Here is an 18,809-nt window from a genome sequence, read left to right on the forward strand (position 1 = left end):
CATGTGGATGCACACATGCACTTCCACTGCATTTTTCTTTTCAAATACAAATCATCTGCAAGCATTTATTTTGAAGGGTAACGTTGTAAGCTGAGTTTAAAACGACAAAAACATTTGGGATCACTGTTTGTGTTTAAAATATAAATACAGTGGACCCCTGCATACTCGCAGTTTGGCGAAAATACACATAATACAAATTACGGTATTTGTGGTTCTTCGCCATTCGTCGTCACACTCCTGTATTCATGCTTTGACGTCATCTCATCTTCAGCGTGTACGGATGCCCACTGGCTAAGAAGAGGAAGGCTCTAGAAAAACAACCGCTGGAGCCACCCACCAAGAGGAGAACCTTTATCGCCTCCTGCCTGGGTGAGGAGGACGAGGAGGGGGACGAGTTGGAAGACGAGTTGGAGGACGAAGATGCCAACTACCACGATGAAGGTTTAGAGGAGGGGGAGCAAGGAGAAGTCATGGAGGACGAAGACCACGAGGACGGACATGAGAGGGGCGAGGAGGAGGAAGAGGAGGATGTCAGGGATGAGGAAGAGGAGTTCTATGATGACAACGAGGAGGAAGAAGAGGAGCAGCCCGAGGAGGACGCCATGCTGGCAGGAGCGCACAACGAGATGGAGGACGAGGAAGAGGAAGAGGAGGACCTCAATCATCAGCAGGGTGAGTTAAATGTTTTGCTTCCTTATCAGCAGAAGCATCACACATTTCCCATCATGCAAGAGGACATGTTAGGAAGACAAACAGAGGACTGGTCGCCAGTCAGTCAGGCCAAGATCAAGGTTTGGTACCTTTGTGTCAAGTTCATGGTTCAGTTCACCCTATGTACAGTTAAGGAAAAATGCAAAACAAACAACGTCACACTTAATGGCATTTAAAAAGGAAACAACCAGTTCAATGTTTTCTTTTTAGTACAGTGCAACATTCTTCTTGCTGACATGGATGCATACAAGTGCAACACTAACACTTTGAACAGTGTGAATTATTATGTTATAAAAACACAAAATATGCTATATGTTATAGCAAGTCACTCGCGTGATTTCTTTGACCCAGTTTCTCATCCGGGCGTGGGACTGGTCCGGGCTCCTAATTGGGGCATTTACCGGGTGTCAACCACTCAATCACCGTACACACCCTGTGTCAGTTCAGTTTAAGATTTGACATTTTTATTTTTCCCCATGCCTGACAGTTGACTACCAACCAAGTGGACAATCAAAGCTTATTCCGCTCCATAAGGACGACAACAATAACCACAGTTGTACCGCGGGTCCTAGTCCCGTTTTTAGCCCAGGTCCTGGTACCGGGCTCGGTCCCTGCGATGAGTTTGAGAACTATGATGAGCTGGTGGCCAAGTCTCTACTCAACTTGGGCAAGATCGCAGAAGACGCGGCGTACCAGGCCCTGACTGAGTCTGAGATGAACAGCAACTCGTCTAACAGCGGCGACGAGGACGACGAAGACGGCAGCGAGCGTGGCGATAGAAAGGCCGACCTCAGCGTGGACCTGGACAGTGATGTGGTCAGGGAGACGGTGGACTCGCTCAAGCTCCTGGCGCAGGGCCATGGCGCAGTGCTGCCCGACGACGGCTACACCGACGTCGGCCTCAACGGGCGCGCCAGCATGGGAGGCGGCGGCGGCCACGCCGAGGAGAGCGAGGAGGAAGTGTGTCTCAGTAGTCTGGAGTGTCTGAGGAATCAGTGCTTTGACCTGGCCCGCAAACTCAGCGAGACACACCCGGCCGATCGCCCCGCGCACCACCATCAACTGCACAACCATGCCGACCAGCAGGGGGGGCTCCACCTCAACAGGTATGCAGGTATACGATGATTATAGGGACGTTTGAAGGATTCTTGTGACTTAATGTGAATGGCAGCAGGAATTAGTCAGCAGCGTTGTCTGTAGCAAAAATAGAAACTGTGTTTATAGACGCAGTATTTAATAATACTATATACCTAAGTGGATAGACAGGAAGCATAAATTAATGTGAGAATCAGCAAGAATAGTCAGCAGTGTTGCATGTATCAAAAAGACAATACAGTGTTCCCTCGCCACTTCGCGCTTCACATTTTGCGGCTTCAGTGCTTCGCGGGTTTTTCCAAAATATTCATAAAAATAGATAAATAAATAAAAATACAGCCATATTGCGGAAAGACGCGTTGTTTCATGTTGATGCGCGCGAGAGAAGGTTTCCCTGCATGCCAAACAGGGATGAGTTGACTCAGAGGCTTTGTACATGCCTGTACTGTATAGGCACTCATACAAGACGCGTGATTGGTTCCTGGCGTGACATCGACCAATGAGAGCACAAGTGGATTTATCCCGTGAGCTGATTGGTTGCGCATCATCGCAGCCTCACCCAGCATCTTCCCTTGTTGTGTCTCGCCAGTCTCGTCCACGCTGTTGTGTTTGCAATAACTTTTTTTGTTTAAGCAATAATTTTTTGGGATTACTTAAGCAAGCCCTTACAATGCCGCCGAAGCGCTGTGCCCTTGCGAAAGCTTCCTCTGGGGCGCCCAAGAGGAAGAAGAAGATGATTACCATCAGCGGAAAAGTGAAAATATTAGATTTGATCAAAGAGAGCAAACGTTATGCATCTGTGGCACGCCATTATGGCGTGAATGAATCTACAGTGCGGGACATAAAGAAATTCATTACTGTATAATAAATGTTAATTACTGTCTAAGGTTTTATAATTAAAGATTGAAGTAAATGCGTGTACTGTTGTAACCTTTGTCTCAAATATGTAAAGTATAAATACTGTTTACATATTTTAAACATTATGGTACCCACATACACATCCACGGGCAAATCCTACTTCGCGGTTTTACACCTTTAGCGGGGGATTCTGGTCCCCATTAACCGCGAAAAACGAGGGAACACTGTACATGAATCATGAATCTACAGTCGTACATTATACAAGCAGTGTGTAATAAATGCTGTATATACAGAAGTTTCACGAAAATAATTTGAAAAAAATGCCATCATAGTCAACAGCATTGTGTGTACTTTAAATTCACTTTACAGAGTCTATAATCTTATTTTGGACACTCGCTTCTTGTCCTTTCAGGTACGACGTTTGCCAGTCGGGATGTCAGGATGACTGCAGCCCTCCCGAGCGTACCTTCTCCGACATGGTGAACCTGCTGAAGCTGGAGGAGCAGCTGAGCCCGGCGTCCCGAGGTTACCCGACCAGCTGCAGCCAGGAGGGTGACGAGGACACCACGTCGGTTGCCTCGGAGCGCTCCGACGATACCTTTGACATGGCCAAGGGGAACCTGTCGCTGCTGGAGAAGGCCATCGCGCTGGAGTCGGAGCGTGCCAAAGTCATGAGGGACCGCCTGGTCTCGGAACACAAGCACCCCAGACGAGACCACCACCACCATCTTCATCACCACCATCACCAGCACCACCGCGGACATGGAGAGCACAGGCTGGGTGGAGGCGAGGAACGCAAGTCGAGGATGCATCACGACAGCCTTAAGAGGGCCTACAACCCCAAAGGTAACACACGCACATTTTTTATCACAAATATCCAATTTCTGATTTTAATCATTTTTTCCTCCTTTGCTTATCGAAGAAAACTAAATCACAATCGTTTTGCTCTTTTTTCCCCCCCTTCTGGGATTTGCATAATTTCTCTTGGTACCAAAGCTTTAAAACCTTTTAAATGCTGGGCATTAATTTGCATCCTGTACCATAGAAATAACATTACAAAAAAATATCTTTACAGGTGCTCCCCCTTCAAAACTATCTTTTGTCAAAATGTGTTTGTAAACACAATCCTTAATAAATTAACATTTTTAACTCAATGACTGGCAGCTATATTCAAAGCAGTTCCCCATATTATCAGCAGTTTTAGAGCATTTTGACCGGTCTTTCAAGACTCACAGAATATTGTGTTCTGTCCAAACTTACCAAAAGACACTTTGCTTTTACCAGAAAAAGTTTGTTTCTACCTTTTTTGATTTTTTAGTAATCAGCAGTCGAACATGGGTTGGTTTCACCAAAAACACCAGTTTCTGACTAAAAGCAGAGAAAACTAGCTTTGTGTGTGTGTGTGTGTGTGTGTGTGGGGGTGGGGGGATGTCAAGCAGAACAGTGATTTTTTTTTTTGCTCAAAATCTAAAACCATGCCATACATACTCTATTGAAGTGTGAGGTGCCTAAACTTGTTCGACTTCCAACGTGTTGGCATTTCTCTCCCTCATTATTGATGTGACAAGCAAAACTTCACCCCCTAATCTTTATCTTCTGAGAAACTGTACCGCTCCCAAATCCAATGCGATGCAACGTCGCCATCTACAGGGATCTTTCGGTCATTACAGTGGTTTACGAACCTGAATTTCACAGACAAGCTGGGTGAGACCCTATTCCACACCTACCTGTTGAAAAATGTACTTGACGAATATATTGGTCAGTGGCACTGAATGGCTGAATTCCAAATACATCAAAACAATTAAATCAATTAACACCCAGCCCTTACATGCACAAACTCGAATACACACTCACACACCTACACGCACACATTCAGCAGATGCAAAGTGTCTTTATTGTGATTCCTGTCGTCGTGGTTGTCTAGAATCCTCGCGAGGGGAGAAGAAGGAGAGCAAGTGCCCGACGCCGGGCTGCGACGGCACGGGTCACGTGACCGGTCTGTACCCGCACCACCGCAGCCTGTCCGGGTGTCCTCACAAAGACCGCGTACCCCCTGAGAGTAAGTCTCGCCACTTGACAGCGCACTCGCTGAAAAAAAAAGTCATCTGACGCTGCATGACTATTAATATTTCTATTATTTATTTATTTCTTTATTTTTACACTTTGACTATTAGGGTTAAGGTACCCTTTACTTGTAGCTAAAACAGAATAGAGTAATTTTGGGGTGTGCAAACTTTTGTGCTCATGGGCCCTATTTGATTTTTAAATAGATGGTTATGAAATAGAACGTATTTTGATTATTTAAATAATAATTCTCATTTTTAATTATATAATTTAGACTTACCTGTAATTTGTTTATAATTGAGTAACTCATTTAATGTAATAAATTGATTGACTATCAAGACTTCAGATGACTTGTTGGATGCAAAGTCAGTGTCATCTTCATCAACATCTATCTTGCATGTTTGTTGTGTTTATTATTTTGGAAGCGTTATTTAAAAGGGATTAATTATACATCAATGTATGGATATGGCACTGTGCTCGACTGGTTAGCACATCTGCCTCACAGTTCTGTGGACCGGTTCAAATCCCAGCCTCGCCTGTGTGTCGTTTGCATGTTCTCCCCGTGTCTGCGTGGGTTTTCTCCAGGCACTCCGATTTCCTCCCACATCCCAAAAACATGCGTGGTAGCTTGATTGAAGACTCTAAATTGCCCGTAGGTGTGAATGTGAGTGCGAATGATTGTTTGTCTATATGTGCCCTGCGATTGGCTGGCGACCGCTTCCGGGTGTACCCCGCCTCCCGCCCGAAGATAGCTGGGATAGGCACCAGCACTCCCGCGACCCTTGTGAGGATAAGCGGAACAGAAAATGGATGGATGGATTGTGTGGAATCTGATCACAAACGCATCAACATTGTAGACTAACTGTATGTTGTGTAGTCACATCTGAAAATAACAACTTGGATTTACTTTGTTGTAATGTTTGATTTTATTACATTCTACTTTTCTAGATCCTTCAACGCTAATTGTTTAAATACAGTATAGAATTTGGAAACAATGCTTTCTTTAGTATTTCTGCCATCTAACAATTACTAGTATATGTATCAATGTAGTAACAACATTGTTAATTTTAGTTGCAGTATGTCCACATTTTCTCCCCAAAATCTTCTTAGTCATTTTGTTCAAGAAAATTCTTTGATCTTTCGTGTTCGGGTTGGTCTTTATGCAGACTTGTTCATAGGGACTATTTTCGCTTCTCTTATGTCACATTCGATGTGTTTTTACATTCTAGTCGTCTTGTTTTCTTCCTCCTCATCACACTTGCCTGACGTCTACTTTTACTTTTTCTGTCCGTGATGTTGGCTGACATCAAGTAAAGGCAATCACGGAGTCAGTCATTGCCAAAGACATGGTGCCCATTTACATGTTGCACAAACAGTCACTTATCCACATGTTGGAAAGTGTTGACCCAAGGTCGGGTTAGTTACTGTGCTTCCAAGCAGAGGTTGCCTTGCCTCACCTGTACAACTCCACATGAGAAAAGAGCACGAGGGGTTAGGTTGTTCAATCCGTGCAGTTTGATGGCTCTCAACATTTTTGAACATTTAAAATGTTAATTTATTAAGGAACGTGTTCATAAACATGCTTTGACAAGGGGGCTTTTTTTTTCCTTCAGAAGTTGGGGGGGGGGGGGGGATCTTTCAAAAGCTTGTTTGGTGTCAGGAAACATAAAGCAAATCCCAAAAGGGGAAACAACAAAGACCAAAACATTTTTTGAATGATATAATTGTCATTTGCTTTTTCTCTAAGCCAAGGGGAAAAAACTCACATCCATTCGTACCTGACGATTCTTTCCTAACGTTTGCATGCATTCTTGTCAAAAAGAAGCCAGAATGTGCATGTTATCACCTTTGTGGTCGTTGGATGCTATTGGTGCATGCTAAGCGTTGGCGACGCGGGTTTCCTGATAACTTTCCTGTCTGCTCCTAACCCTCGTTGTCTCTCTCACCTTCTCCTGTCAAGTCCTTGCCATGTATGAGAATGTTTTAAAGTGCCCGACCCCCGGCTGCTCTGGACGGGGTCATGTCAATAGCAACAGGAACTCGCATCGCAGGTGAGTCAGCGAGCGGGCGCTAAGCAGACGCACAAGCCGGGGCTTAAAACGGCCACTAAAGCAGGCGATAAAGGGGTTGCTGCGTGGGTGTGTTGTCAGCTGAAAACTGGGATATCTGTTTCTCTAAATCAGAAGGGTCGGCGTGCGTCCATGTAGTCAAAAAAGACTTTGTTGGTTGTTCAGATTACAGATCCACTCTCCTCAATTCATTAACTAACATAACAATTTCTCAACTCAATTCCAAAAGATAGAATAACTATAGAATAAATGAAGTATATGACTAAGTATTGAAGTAGGAAAGCAAACGTTCAAAAGTAACATTCTCAAGCACGGAGTCTGCAGCAGGTTCGGCTCTCGTCGAGGACTGAATATCCTCTTCTTGCTTTCCTCTTCTATCCTGGCTCCTTCCGGTGACGTCATCACATCCTGTGCGAGTGGAGGTCGGAACTGTCCATATTCCTTGCCTTGGTCCTGCAAACAAACACATCCTGCTCAAAGACAGATCCTCTGACGCCCACTGACTTTTAAGACCTGATACAATCTTCCGTCCACAATGGAATGTTCATTGATCAATAAAACCTAAGCAGGTCCTAAGGGAGTGCTAAGTCGTTGGTAGAGTTCCACAGTTGATCAAATTTGAATCGTAATCACGATTTTGGCTGCCACGATTAAAGTAACCTGATCGTCGGTGATATTTACATTCAAAATGCAGGCTCTGCTGCATATCGAATCATATCAAGCACTTTTTCAACTAGTTGTCAGCCAACCACCATGGGGCGAACGCATGATTAAGGCTTCATTAAGCTGTCGAAATAACAATCCCTGCAGAGGGATCTTAAAGTCACTCGGTGGAAAGCAAGTCAAGTTGAGAGAAAAAGTACAGCAAAAACTGAAGATGAGGAACATCATGGTGAGGAGCTTGTGCCTCAAAAAGGGATCAACATCCGTTTTCTGGACTTCGGGATGACACTGTAATAGCATATTTATTCAGTTAGCCATACATCAATTTTAAATTATTGTTGTTTTGTTAAATCGTTTATTCTTATCTCAGGTTTACTTTAGCTTTAAAAACTGTTTACATATTGTTTGTTGAAAAGTAGCGTAGTAAAAACAGGTTTTTGGCGTTTTTTTTTTTTTTTTACATTTTGGCCATAATCGTGGCGCCCTACTGAACTGTGAAGCTGGCACTAAGCAGCGAGCTACTGTATGTTTGGCCTCGCTCCCTTTGGGTTCCAAAAGAATGAGAGGTGATGCTAGGGGCAACTAAGCGGGTGATAGGAGGGCGCTAAGCAGACGGTCAAGTGGGGCACTAAACGGGTGGTAAGCAGATGCTAAACTGGGCTCTAAGCGAGCGAAAGGTTTTTTGAAGGTTAATCTTGTTTGTGCCAACTTTCCACAGTCGTAACGTTGAGTTCTTGGTGAGGTTGTATAATGTTTTGGTCAGACCCAGTTTGGAATAGGGGACCGAGATATGGTCTCCCTTTTTAAAATGAGATATAGAACTAATTTAAAGAGCATAATGTCTATTTACATTAAAAATGCCTGTTTTTTAATGCATATTTGTATAACCAATGCCTTGTCAAATTAAACCTTTAATTTGTGGTGTGTTTGATCTGGTTATGGTGCACAAGACCAGTAATGGCTTAGTTGCTATACATTTGGATCTGTTCTTTGAATATCGGACAAGGTCTAATAAAGTATAAGGTTAAATGTACTAAAATGGATGGAAGGAAGTATTTAGTAATTGCTCAGTGCCGTTTTGGAATCATCTTTGCAGTGATATTGTTAAAGACTGAAAACTAAAAAACATGATCACATTGTAAAATCGACATTTATCAAATTGAAATTGCCTTTTTTTTTTACAAAATGTGAAACACTAATCGCTCTCCTTTAGCATTTACACATTCCTGAAGTATATTTTCTACACTCATGCACACTTTGACAAAGATAACAAAAAAATATCTTTTCTTGTTTATATATATATATACACACTGTATATATTGTCAGCATTCTTTACCTTCGAGTAGTGTTTGACTAGTCAATTTTATTGGTCGCTGCTTAAATTTACCTGTCATGGTTTTCTGAAAAGAAACAAAAATACAAATATTATTATGATATATAATGTTATTATATAATTATAAATTATAGTATAGTTAGAAACGTATAGTTAGTAAAGTAAACACAATTGTGTCTCCACTCCACTAGAAAAATCTCCACACACGTTAGAGGAGCGTGTCGTCACATATTCGAGTGTTATGTGGCACAGCCCCACTGGGAGTGCGCCGTGGAGACAAAGAAGAGCTAAACTAGCTTAGCATCTGTTAACGAGACGCTGCAGTAACACACGGGCTTTCATGTCTGGCGGTTGCCATGGAAACGCCCACATAGCACCAGTGGCTGATGTGTCCCATGCTCTTCCCACATGCTGGCTTGCATTCAAATGTCCTATGTTGGAGGGTTTGTGGACAATTTACTGCAAAACCGACATGTAGAATAAAAGAGAATCAAATGTATACTGTAAAACTGACACATAAAACAAAAAAGAAATAAACATTGCATATTTAAAGTATGAGTAAGTGTAAAATGTTCAAACAAACCATACATTTTGTCTAACGAAGGTCTGCTACCTTAACGCTAACATTAAATGCAAAATGCTATGGCTAACAGAAATTAGGATAGAGGATAAAGTAATTACATACCAAACAACGGCGACTGTAGCACACAACTAACATAACAATTACAAAAAGAAATGTGGTGCTACAGTGGAAATATGCATGATTACTGTAAAAACACATAAAGAACGATCCCTTAAAAATCATCGATAAAGCGGGCGCGCCAATGATGTACATTGTATTTTTATTATTATAATTTACGTTCATGTTTGGAGCATTAAGAGTGAATTTAGTGTCAAACTGAAGGAACATATGCCAGATCCAAACTTCACATCATGTCGTGCACGAATGCAAATATTGTTTGTCTACTTCATGTTTCCTGGTAAATGCTTGTTTTTGTTATGGCAGAAAATCTGAGCCCAAATTGCAGTTTCGGCATTTACATTTGGTTGTCACTATTTTCTATGACTTCTTATTTCAAATTGAATTAAATGTTATTAGAGAATTTCTAATAATGCAGGGACAATTGTGTATATGTAATAAAATGATGAAGTGATTGTACATTTATCTGGTTTTCATAGTCATAACGGCCCTCTTGAGGGAAACAACTCCAATCTGGTTAGATGCTGGGGAGGCTTTTTCTTTTTTTATATAGTCGAAGCCAAAACCAAAAATAAAAGCGTGGAGGGTGTTTCTCGTGTTTTGGAGTCCGTGTGAAGTAACACTCGTGATGTAGAAACCTTTTGTGGGTCGCATGTGACGGCTGGTGTAGGAGAATAAAACTGTTCTTGTTTCAGTAAAGCAGTCTTAATAATGTTCACAATGTTCATGTTACATATGTTACTTATTTGATATTTTTCCCACAAAATCCAAAATGAAAGATAAAGAACGACAGCTCACTAAACATCCGGTTGTCACACTGTGCTTGAAATCACTCGGTTCTGTCTCACGCAAATGCCGAGGACAAGGGGTGGAGCTATGGAGTTGCGCCAATGCAAGGGCTAGATTAAAAAGCAGAAGATGCTCACACATCTACCTCCACCACCCAGCTAATTTAAATATACCCCCCGAATGCAAGCGCCAATAACATTTTATTGCATTTTCACTTTTGGAAGCAGCACTTCATCACCAAACTGCCCTATGACACTTTGTCAGTCTGCCGTGGACATATATATTTGTCAAGTATGTTTTTCAACCCCCTCCTTGAGCTGTCACCTTATCATGGTGGAGGGGTTTGTGTGTCCCAATGATCCTAGGAGCTAAGTTGTCTGGGGCTTTATGCACCTGGCAGGGTCACCCATGTCAAATAAGTCCTAGGTGAGGTACCAGACAAAGTACAGCTCCAAAAACCTCGATGAAGATAAAAACTTCAGGAAGACGTTTTCCCTTGCCCGGACACGGGTCACCGGGGCCCCCCTCTGGAGCCAGGCCTGGAGGTGGGTCTAAAAGGCGAGCGCCTGGAGTCCTTGAAGGGGGTGCTGGAGAGCGCTCCCGCTGGGGACTCCATGCTTCTGCTTGGGGACTTCAATGCTCATGCGGGCAATGACAGTGAGACCTGGAAGGGCATGATTGGGAGGAACGACCCTCCCGATCAGAACCCGAGTGGTGTTCTGTTATTGGACTTCTGTGCTCATCACGGATCGTCCATAACGAACACCATGTTCAAGCATAAGGGGGTCCATTCATGCACTTGGCACCAGGACACCCCAGGCCAAAATGAGGGGTGTCCGGCCTCCCCCTTAGAGATAGGGTGAGAAGCTCGGTCATCCGGGAGGAGCTCAGAGTAGAGCCGCTGCTCCAACGCATTGACAGGAGCCAGATGAGGTGGCTGGGGCATCTGATTTGGATGCCTCCTGGATGCCTCCCTGGTGAGGTGTTCCGGGCACGTCCCACCGCGAGGAGACCCCGAGGACGACCCAGGGCACGCTGGAGAGACTGCGTCTCTCCGCTTGCCTGGGAACCTCTCGGGATCCCCTTGGAATAGCTGGAGGAAGTGGCTGGGGAGAGGGAAGTCTCGGGCTTCCCTGCTAAAGCTACTGCTCCAGCGACCCGACCTCGGATAAGCGGAAGAAAATGAATGAATGAATGAATGAATATTTTTCAACGGGAGGGCATGGAAGAGGGTCTCACCCAGTTTGTCTGTGAAATTGAATTTTGTAAACCTCTGTAATGACGAGTAGATCCCTGTAGATGGTGGAATTCCATCGCTTTGGATTTGAGATCAGCACGGCTTTTGAGTAGAAGATAAAGATTAGCCTGTGAATCTCTGCTTTTTAAATCAATTATGAGGAAGAGAAATGCCAACATGTTGGAAGTCAAACAAGTTTAGCCACCTCACACTCCAACAGAGTATGTGTCGCGATAGGTAGTTGAAAGTGCGTACGATGGTGAAAAACAATCAGAATCAGAATCATCTTTATTTGCCAAGTATGTCCAAAAAAAAACACACAAGGAATTTGTCTCCGGTAGTTGGAGCCGCTCTAGTACGACAACAGACAGTCTATTGACAGAGAACGCTTTTGAGACATAAAGACATCACTGGCCAATATAGGGTTGCTAGTTATCTGGTAAATGCCGGTACAATTTTATTTTATTTATGTATTTATTTTTTGACAATTGTGCCAAAAGATGCAGAGTCCTCCAGCACTTAGAGCAGTTTGAATGACTAATAGAGCAATAGTCCGGTGCAATGACCATTGTGCAAAGGGCGCCGAGACTTCAAGGAGTGTTTCCGGTTTAAAGTGACTAGTAGCGCGATAATCTGAGTGAATGGCGAACGCCATGTTAAAAAACACTAATGTTCAACCTGAGCCATGCGGGGAGTCAGCGTTTGCTCATGTCACATTTCCTAGTTGTCTATCAACAAAATTAATCAAACTACTAAAAGTTACTACATATACATATGCAGACAACCAATGATTAAAGTTCAAAACCTTAAATCTTAAACAGTAAAAATCAATATGCATTAACAAAACAACCCTACAGTCATCCAGAATTTCACACCTCAGGTTTAAGAAAATCCTTCATAAGCGGATTTTAGTGAGTCATGCAACAGAGTTAGACTGAGGAATATGAATTATGATCATCATTTGAGTTGCCAATGTCATCCAGGCAGTCGGATTGAGGGAAGAGGTCATGGAAAATGTTCGTCAGAGACTGAATAGTGAAATCGTGCATTGTGAACAAACGCTTTGTCAATCATGCGAGAAACTAGAGATTTTATCAAAGGGACCAAACAATAAGACATGAAAAAGAGAACAAGCAACGTGATACAAACCAGAAGTGCAAAGTGATAGAGCCAAGCTTGCCATCCAAGTCCAGTCAACCAATTCGAATCGAGCAGCTCCTCGCGGCCAATGACATCGCGAAGTGTAGTGAGATTTTTAATGCCACTGGCTATGATGCCTGTGACGCCAGCATTGTCAGGAATGTAAGTGCAACAGGTTTGGGTCAAGAGCCCTGAGAAGCCAGGAGTAGATCAAGTGTCATGCGGTTTTGGAGGGCTAGTTCACAAATTGCATTAATTTCCACACGTAAAGCCTCAAGAATGGTCAGGGTCGTGTTAACAAAACTAGAAAAACGATCATTTAGAGTTTCATATCGTAACATCAATTGTCCGGCCCCAATTTGAGGAAACAGTGAGGATAATATCTTAGTACCTGTACTCCAAACCTTGTGATCGGTGGGGACATCTGTGCCCCAAACCGAATCGTGTTCCTTAAATTGGCCTTGTCTACGACGACAGGAACGAGATGTGGCAGAGATAATGTATGAGTGGTCTGTCAAAGCAATAGGAACGAGTCTAGTGTCGACACTGCGTTCACAAAGCCAGTACACGCCCTCAAAAGGCAACGTGCCCAACCGGTCAGGTGCTGACAAATAGACAGGTAGAATCAGAAAGAGCTTGGGAATTGTTCAGAGAGGAATTAGAGGCAAAGGTTGTGCATAGTAGAGATATAGCTTGGCAGTAAGATTTTGGTACCTTCCCAACATACACATGCTGACCAAATAGAGTTTTGTTCATAGCAAAATAGCGGAATTTAACTCCGGGAATGTGAACTGGGCCAAACAAAGACACCCTACCCAAATCATTAGAGGGTTTAAAACATTAAAATTTTGAGTCACATTGATGTAGGGGAGAGGAGAACCTGTTTCAGCAAAGACAGTTTGATTAAGGTATTGTGGACTAACAAAAGAAACTTAAGATGTGAGGAAACAGTGATGATTCATTAGGTTGTGGAGAAGGTACAACATGTCGGTTTGCAGCTGGATGTGCGGTTATTTTGCCATCAAAATCACTTTCACAGTCTTGTTTTTGTTGTTTTATAGTTTAAGCTGTCACAAAAGCATATAATATTTGTGACAAAGTCACTTTTTCTTTCCACGAAAAGCAAATTTTCTCTTTTTTTTGGTCTGAAACTGGCGTTTATTTGTGTAACCATCCCATCTTCTACTGATCATAACTAAAGAATGGAAAAAGAAAGAAACAGTTACAAACTTTTTTTCTGGTGAAAGAATGAAGGATACTCTTTATTTTGGTAGGCTCAGTGTCTATATTTTCACAGAACACAATATTCCGTGGGTCTTGAAAGATCAGTCAAAATGCTCTTAAAGGTCCTGTATTTTGGCTACTTAGACCTCCATAGAGTGACTCTGTAACATGGACTTAGTATAAAAGTGTCAATTTTTAAAAAAACACCTTGATTTTGTCATACGAGTGTCCAGACAGTTACTTCTGTTTGACCCAGTTTTGTATCCACTTTGTTCATATTTGGCGAAGACCGCCCCCTTTCCTCATATTTGTTGCCTCCGTGTAAAAGACCCACTTGTGAGAGCCCACGTGTTTATCTTGACAGCGCTGACTCGGGAGCGGAAAGGGAAGGCGGAGAGCCTCGCTAGTGGCGTAGATACGCTTGAGAAATTCAGTTCAGGCCTCTCTGCAAAAAAAAAAACGTCTGGAACTTAGGAATGCGTGGACGATTTTAAGTCATATTTCACATGTTTACCGAGGCACCATAGAGACGATATTGCATCCCAAATACTAGAAAAAGTTGGTTTGGCAAAATATGTTCCCTTTAAAGGGCTGGTAATTTGGGGATCTCTGCTTTGAAAACAGCTGCTAGTCAATGACTTCATTTTGCGGATCCATGCATGTGGCACATGCAGCGGACACACAGTCATGGGTGGAGAAACTCGCTGTGGAGGTGGGGTTATGTAAATTAGCAGAATTGTGATGTCACGGAACTCGCAGAAGAATTTTCCGAAATCCAGTATTGAGAAAACAAAAGATTGAATTGGTTAATTTCCCACTTGATGGTTGGACAGGCACTCCAGACACACAAATATTTGTGTACAACACATTAAAAAGTCACTTTTACATCATATTTCCCATTTAATTAAACTTACCTTGCTCCTTTTTGTAATGTGACAACAGTCCGTGTGTGTGTGTGTTTGGTATTTAACTACGCCATATTCCCCCCCTTCCAGTCTATCGGGTTGTCCAATTGCGGCGGCCGAGAAGATGGCAAAGGTGCACGAGAAAAGTCACGTGATCGACAGTGGCGGCAGCAAGTCCAATCAGACGTCAGACCGCGTCCTCAGGTACCGCCCACTCCCTTGTCCCAGCTGGTACTCCGTGGAATAGCTTGCTGTTAAATGGTCAGATTTATAATCATGTGTTGTAAAATTATATTACATTAATCCTCCACCTATTCGACGGTTCACTCTTCACAAATTCACCTACAGTGGTGCCTTGAGATACGAGTTTGTTCTGTAACCACGCTCGTCACTAAAAACACTTGTATCTCAAATAATCTTTTCCCATTGAAATTAATGGAAAATGCCATTAATCCGTTTTAGGCCCCCCCCCCCCCCCAAAAAAAAGAAACCACACATTGTTTAAATGTTTTTCAATTAGAAAAATAGCACTCTATTATATTGTACTATATAAAAACATACAGTAATGACATCATTAAATAAAATATTAAAAAAATTAAATGTTTTTTGCTACATTTTTTGCTTTGCTTCAGTGGACATTTTGCTGCTCCTTTTGGTGTGCGCAACTTGGCCACCTGGGGGCAGTATAATGAAGACATACAGATGATCTACATGGAGACGACACAACTAAATTGAATAATCCCCAACGATAAGAGGCATTCTTTGCTGAGGATAAAGAACATATGTCTGCGTTCTGAAACTGTTATTATACTGCATGTTTTTTTTTAAAGGTCTCACTTTGGACACGAAGTTACACAAATACACAACTTCAAAATACTTTGGATAAATGCATTTTGATTTCTGAAAAATGAATTGCTGACTAGGGCCTATGAAAACCGAGGTTCCACTGTACTGTATTTGGGCAACCTAAATGTAAGTCCACCAAGTGAGGTAAAATGCTAATTCCGCGCTGCTCTTGCAGGCCCATGTGCTTCGTGAAGCAACTGGAGATTCCTCAGTACGGATACAAGAACAACGTTCCCACCAGCACGCCGCGCTCCAACCTGGCCAAGGAGCTGGAGAAGTACTCCAAGACCAGCTACGATTACAGCGGCTACGAGGGTCAGCACGGTGGCTACGGCAGGAGGGGCCCGCTCGGCAAGTCCCACCGTGGTCGGGATACCTCCCCCAAGGCGTATGATGGTGAGCTAAGTGAAATCATCTCAAGGGCCAAGCTTTTGTCACACACAAGATGTTTGCTTGGGATCTGACTTCCTAGAATTTATGGCGGCTCGTGACGAAAATCCAAATTCTTGAAATTTAGCGTCTGTCATCCATGCCAAATCTCTAGCATGAGTTTATCAATGAAAGACTTCAAAATGAGCCTAAAATGGCCATTACAAACAAATGTGGCAGACCTCCTGGGGCTTTTCTGGCATTGCTTCTTTTTTCATGTTGCTGAGTCAAACTGGCTTTGGGAGCTGAAATTTTATGCATCCATTTTCTGAGCCGCTTCTCCTCACGCGGGTCGCGGGCGTGCTGGAGCCTATCCCAGCTGTCATCGGGCAGGAGGCGGGGTACAGCCTGAACTGGTTGCCAGCCAATCGCAGGGCAGATACAAACAAACAACCATTCGCACTCACATTCACACCAAGGGGCAATTTAGAGACGTCAATTATCCTAACACGCATGTTTTTGGGATGTGGGAGGAAACCGGAGTGCCCGGAGAAAACCCACGCAGGCACGGGGAGAACATGCAAACTCCACACAGGCGGGGCCGGGGATTGAACCCCGGTCCTCAGAACTGAGAGGCAGACGCTCTAACCAGTCGGTCATCGTGCCACCCTGAATGTTTATTTATTTTTTTTTAACTTCCAGGAGGCGCTACCAAGAGGCATCAAACTTTGCTGTCTTGCTCCGAACGTGATTCAAATTTGTTAGCAATCTGACAAATTTGTAATACTAATTCAATTTTAAAGGACACCTCCAAATTAGCCTAAAATGGCCTACTTTGGGCGTGCAGTTGGCTACCTAGCTATGCCAATGCCCCGAAAATGCATTTTCCCTTCTGATAGTCCGCTGGTATGACTGCTTTAGAGCGCCTTGTTGTCACGGCGTGAGTGAGAGAAGACGGTTTTCTCCGGGTACTCCGGTTTCCTCCCACATCCCCAAAACATGCATGGTAGGTCAATTGAAGACTCTAATTTGCCCGTAGGTGTGAATGTGAATGCAAATGGTTGTTTGTTTATATGTGCCCTGCGATTGGCTGGTGACCAGTTTAGGGTGTACTCCGCCTCTCGCCCAGAGTCAGCTAGGGTGGACTCCAGCACGCCTGCGACCCTAATGAGGATCAGCGGTATGGGAAATGGAAATTTCGAACCAATTGTTGCAGTTGAGAAAGACCAGAAAATTGGGCTATCTCAACAAAGATGATTATCTTGAGTTTTGAAGAACAGTTTCAAAGCACTTTTAATGTTTATAAATGTGCTTGTAGCTTGCAGCGTGTGCAAGAATAAAATATCATTTTTTTAAAAACTTGCAAATGCCGCTTTCATTGCTGGCGTGATGGATGGATGGGTGGAGCAGGTGCGGAAGGAGTGCACGTGGGGGCGAGGCCGGCGTGTTCTCTGGCTGCCAGCCAATCTCTGTGATTCCACGATTCGCAGAGAGGCGTTGGCGCTCCATCACGACGTCCTCTTTCCTGACACGTTTCATGTCTCCTTTTTTGTCCCTGCAGAGGCTTCACAGTCCGCAATCTAGCAGCACTTTACTCCCAATGAATATTACACATTTAGCTTTAATGTTTATAAAACACGTCAGCATGTTTATATGGAATTATTGAGTGAAGTCATGATAGCACACCTTTTGCAGCATGTAATCTTTATTTTATGTTTACTGAGGAGATAAATTATAGGTAATACGTTTTTCTGGAAAATATACATTACGTTATGTATAATCTTGCAAAATTGCAACTTTTTTTCTTGAAAAAATAGCCTATCCTGCTAAGATTCCACATTTTTTCTTCAAAAATAAAATTGATTATTCTCATATAATTATGACTTTTGCTCTTCTCTTGATAATGAGATTTTTTCCTCGGGAAAAATACAACTATATTCACATAAGATTGAAACTTTTTTCTTGAAGATCTACAATGTTTTTCTTGAAAATATTCCTTGTTTTGAGGGGGGGAAAAATAAGGCTATTGTCATTATCAATTTTTTCTCAAAAATGGATAACTTTATTTCTCTCAGCAATGGTTAGTTAAATTTTTTTCTAGAAAAAGACTGTTATCGCAAGATTACAACCTTTGTCTGGAAACTATTTTTTTCTAGGAAAAAATAAACTTTATTTTCATAAGGTTATGACATTCCTGTTGAAAGTTTTTTCTCAAAATTATACGACTTTTTCTTCACTGAAATATGTGCCTTTTTTCTATTCTCATAATATTACGACTTATTTCTTGAAAATATGTGACATTTTTTATTTTGGGGTTTCAAACGAGTAGGCAAACACATTGAAAAGCACTTCAGCACCGACTACAGGGCTTAAGTGCAACTGCAGCCATCCAAACGTGATAAATCTTTGTCCTTATAATCGTACTTTTCCGACGTGTGCCCATATCTCGTTAATTGCAGCCAAGCGTTACAGTAAAACGTCGAGCCCGGCCAGCAGTACTACCAGCAGCTACGCTCCCAGCAGCAGCAGCAGCAGCGGCGGCGGGCCAGGCGGCGACGTCGGCGGCGACCTGGGCGGCGGCTTGGCTCTGGGCGGCGACGGCAGCCACGGGGGCGGTAGCAGCGCCAGCAGCACGTGCAGCAAAAGCAGCTTCGACTACACGCACGACATGGAGGCGGCGCACATGGCCGCCACCGCCATCCTCAACCTGTCCACCAGGTGTCGCGAGCTTCCGCACACTGTGGGAGGAAAAACACACAGCATGATGACGCAGGTAAAGAGGACGGGGCCAGAGGCAGCTCATTTA

The 18,809-nt window shown here is 43.2% G+C and overlaps 1 protein-coding gene across 2 annotated transcripts in view; it reads left to right on the top strand.

Annotated features, from left to right (window-relative positions):
• The window catches only part of myt1la (myelin transcription factor 1-like, a), a 52,427-nt gene that overhangs the window by 18,801 nt on the left and 14,817 nt on the right, over positions 1-18,809 (top strand). For both annotated transcript variants that reach the window (XM_061754477.1, XM_061754478.1), the window contains exons 6-13: positions 272-672; positions 1,199-1,817; positions 3,077-3,510; positions 4,589-4,723; positions 6,689-6,779; positions 14,879-14,992; positions 15,810-16,030; positions 18,463-18,776. In XM_061754477.1, the coding sequence (XP_061610461.1) occupies positions 272-672; positions 1,199-1,817; positions 3,077-3,510; positions 4,589-4,723; positions 6,689-6,779; positions 14,879-14,992; positions 15,810-16,030; positions 18,463-18,776 (2,329 nt within the window). The remainder of the gene's footprint in view (positions 1-271; positions 673-1,198; positions 1,818-3,076; positions 3,511-4,588; positions 4,724-6,688; positions 6,780-14,878; positions 14,993-15,809; positions 16,031-18,462; positions 18,777-18,809) is intronic.

This window comes from Phyllopteryx taeniolatus, chromosome 18, assembly GCF_024500385.1.
Source record: "Phyllopteryx taeniolatus isolate TA_2022b chromosome 18, UOR_Ptae_1.2, whole genome shotgun sequence".
Lineage (NCBI taxonomy): Eukaryota > Metazoa > Chordata > Actinopteri > Syngnathiformes > Syngnathidae > Phyllopteryx > Phyllopteryx taeniolatus.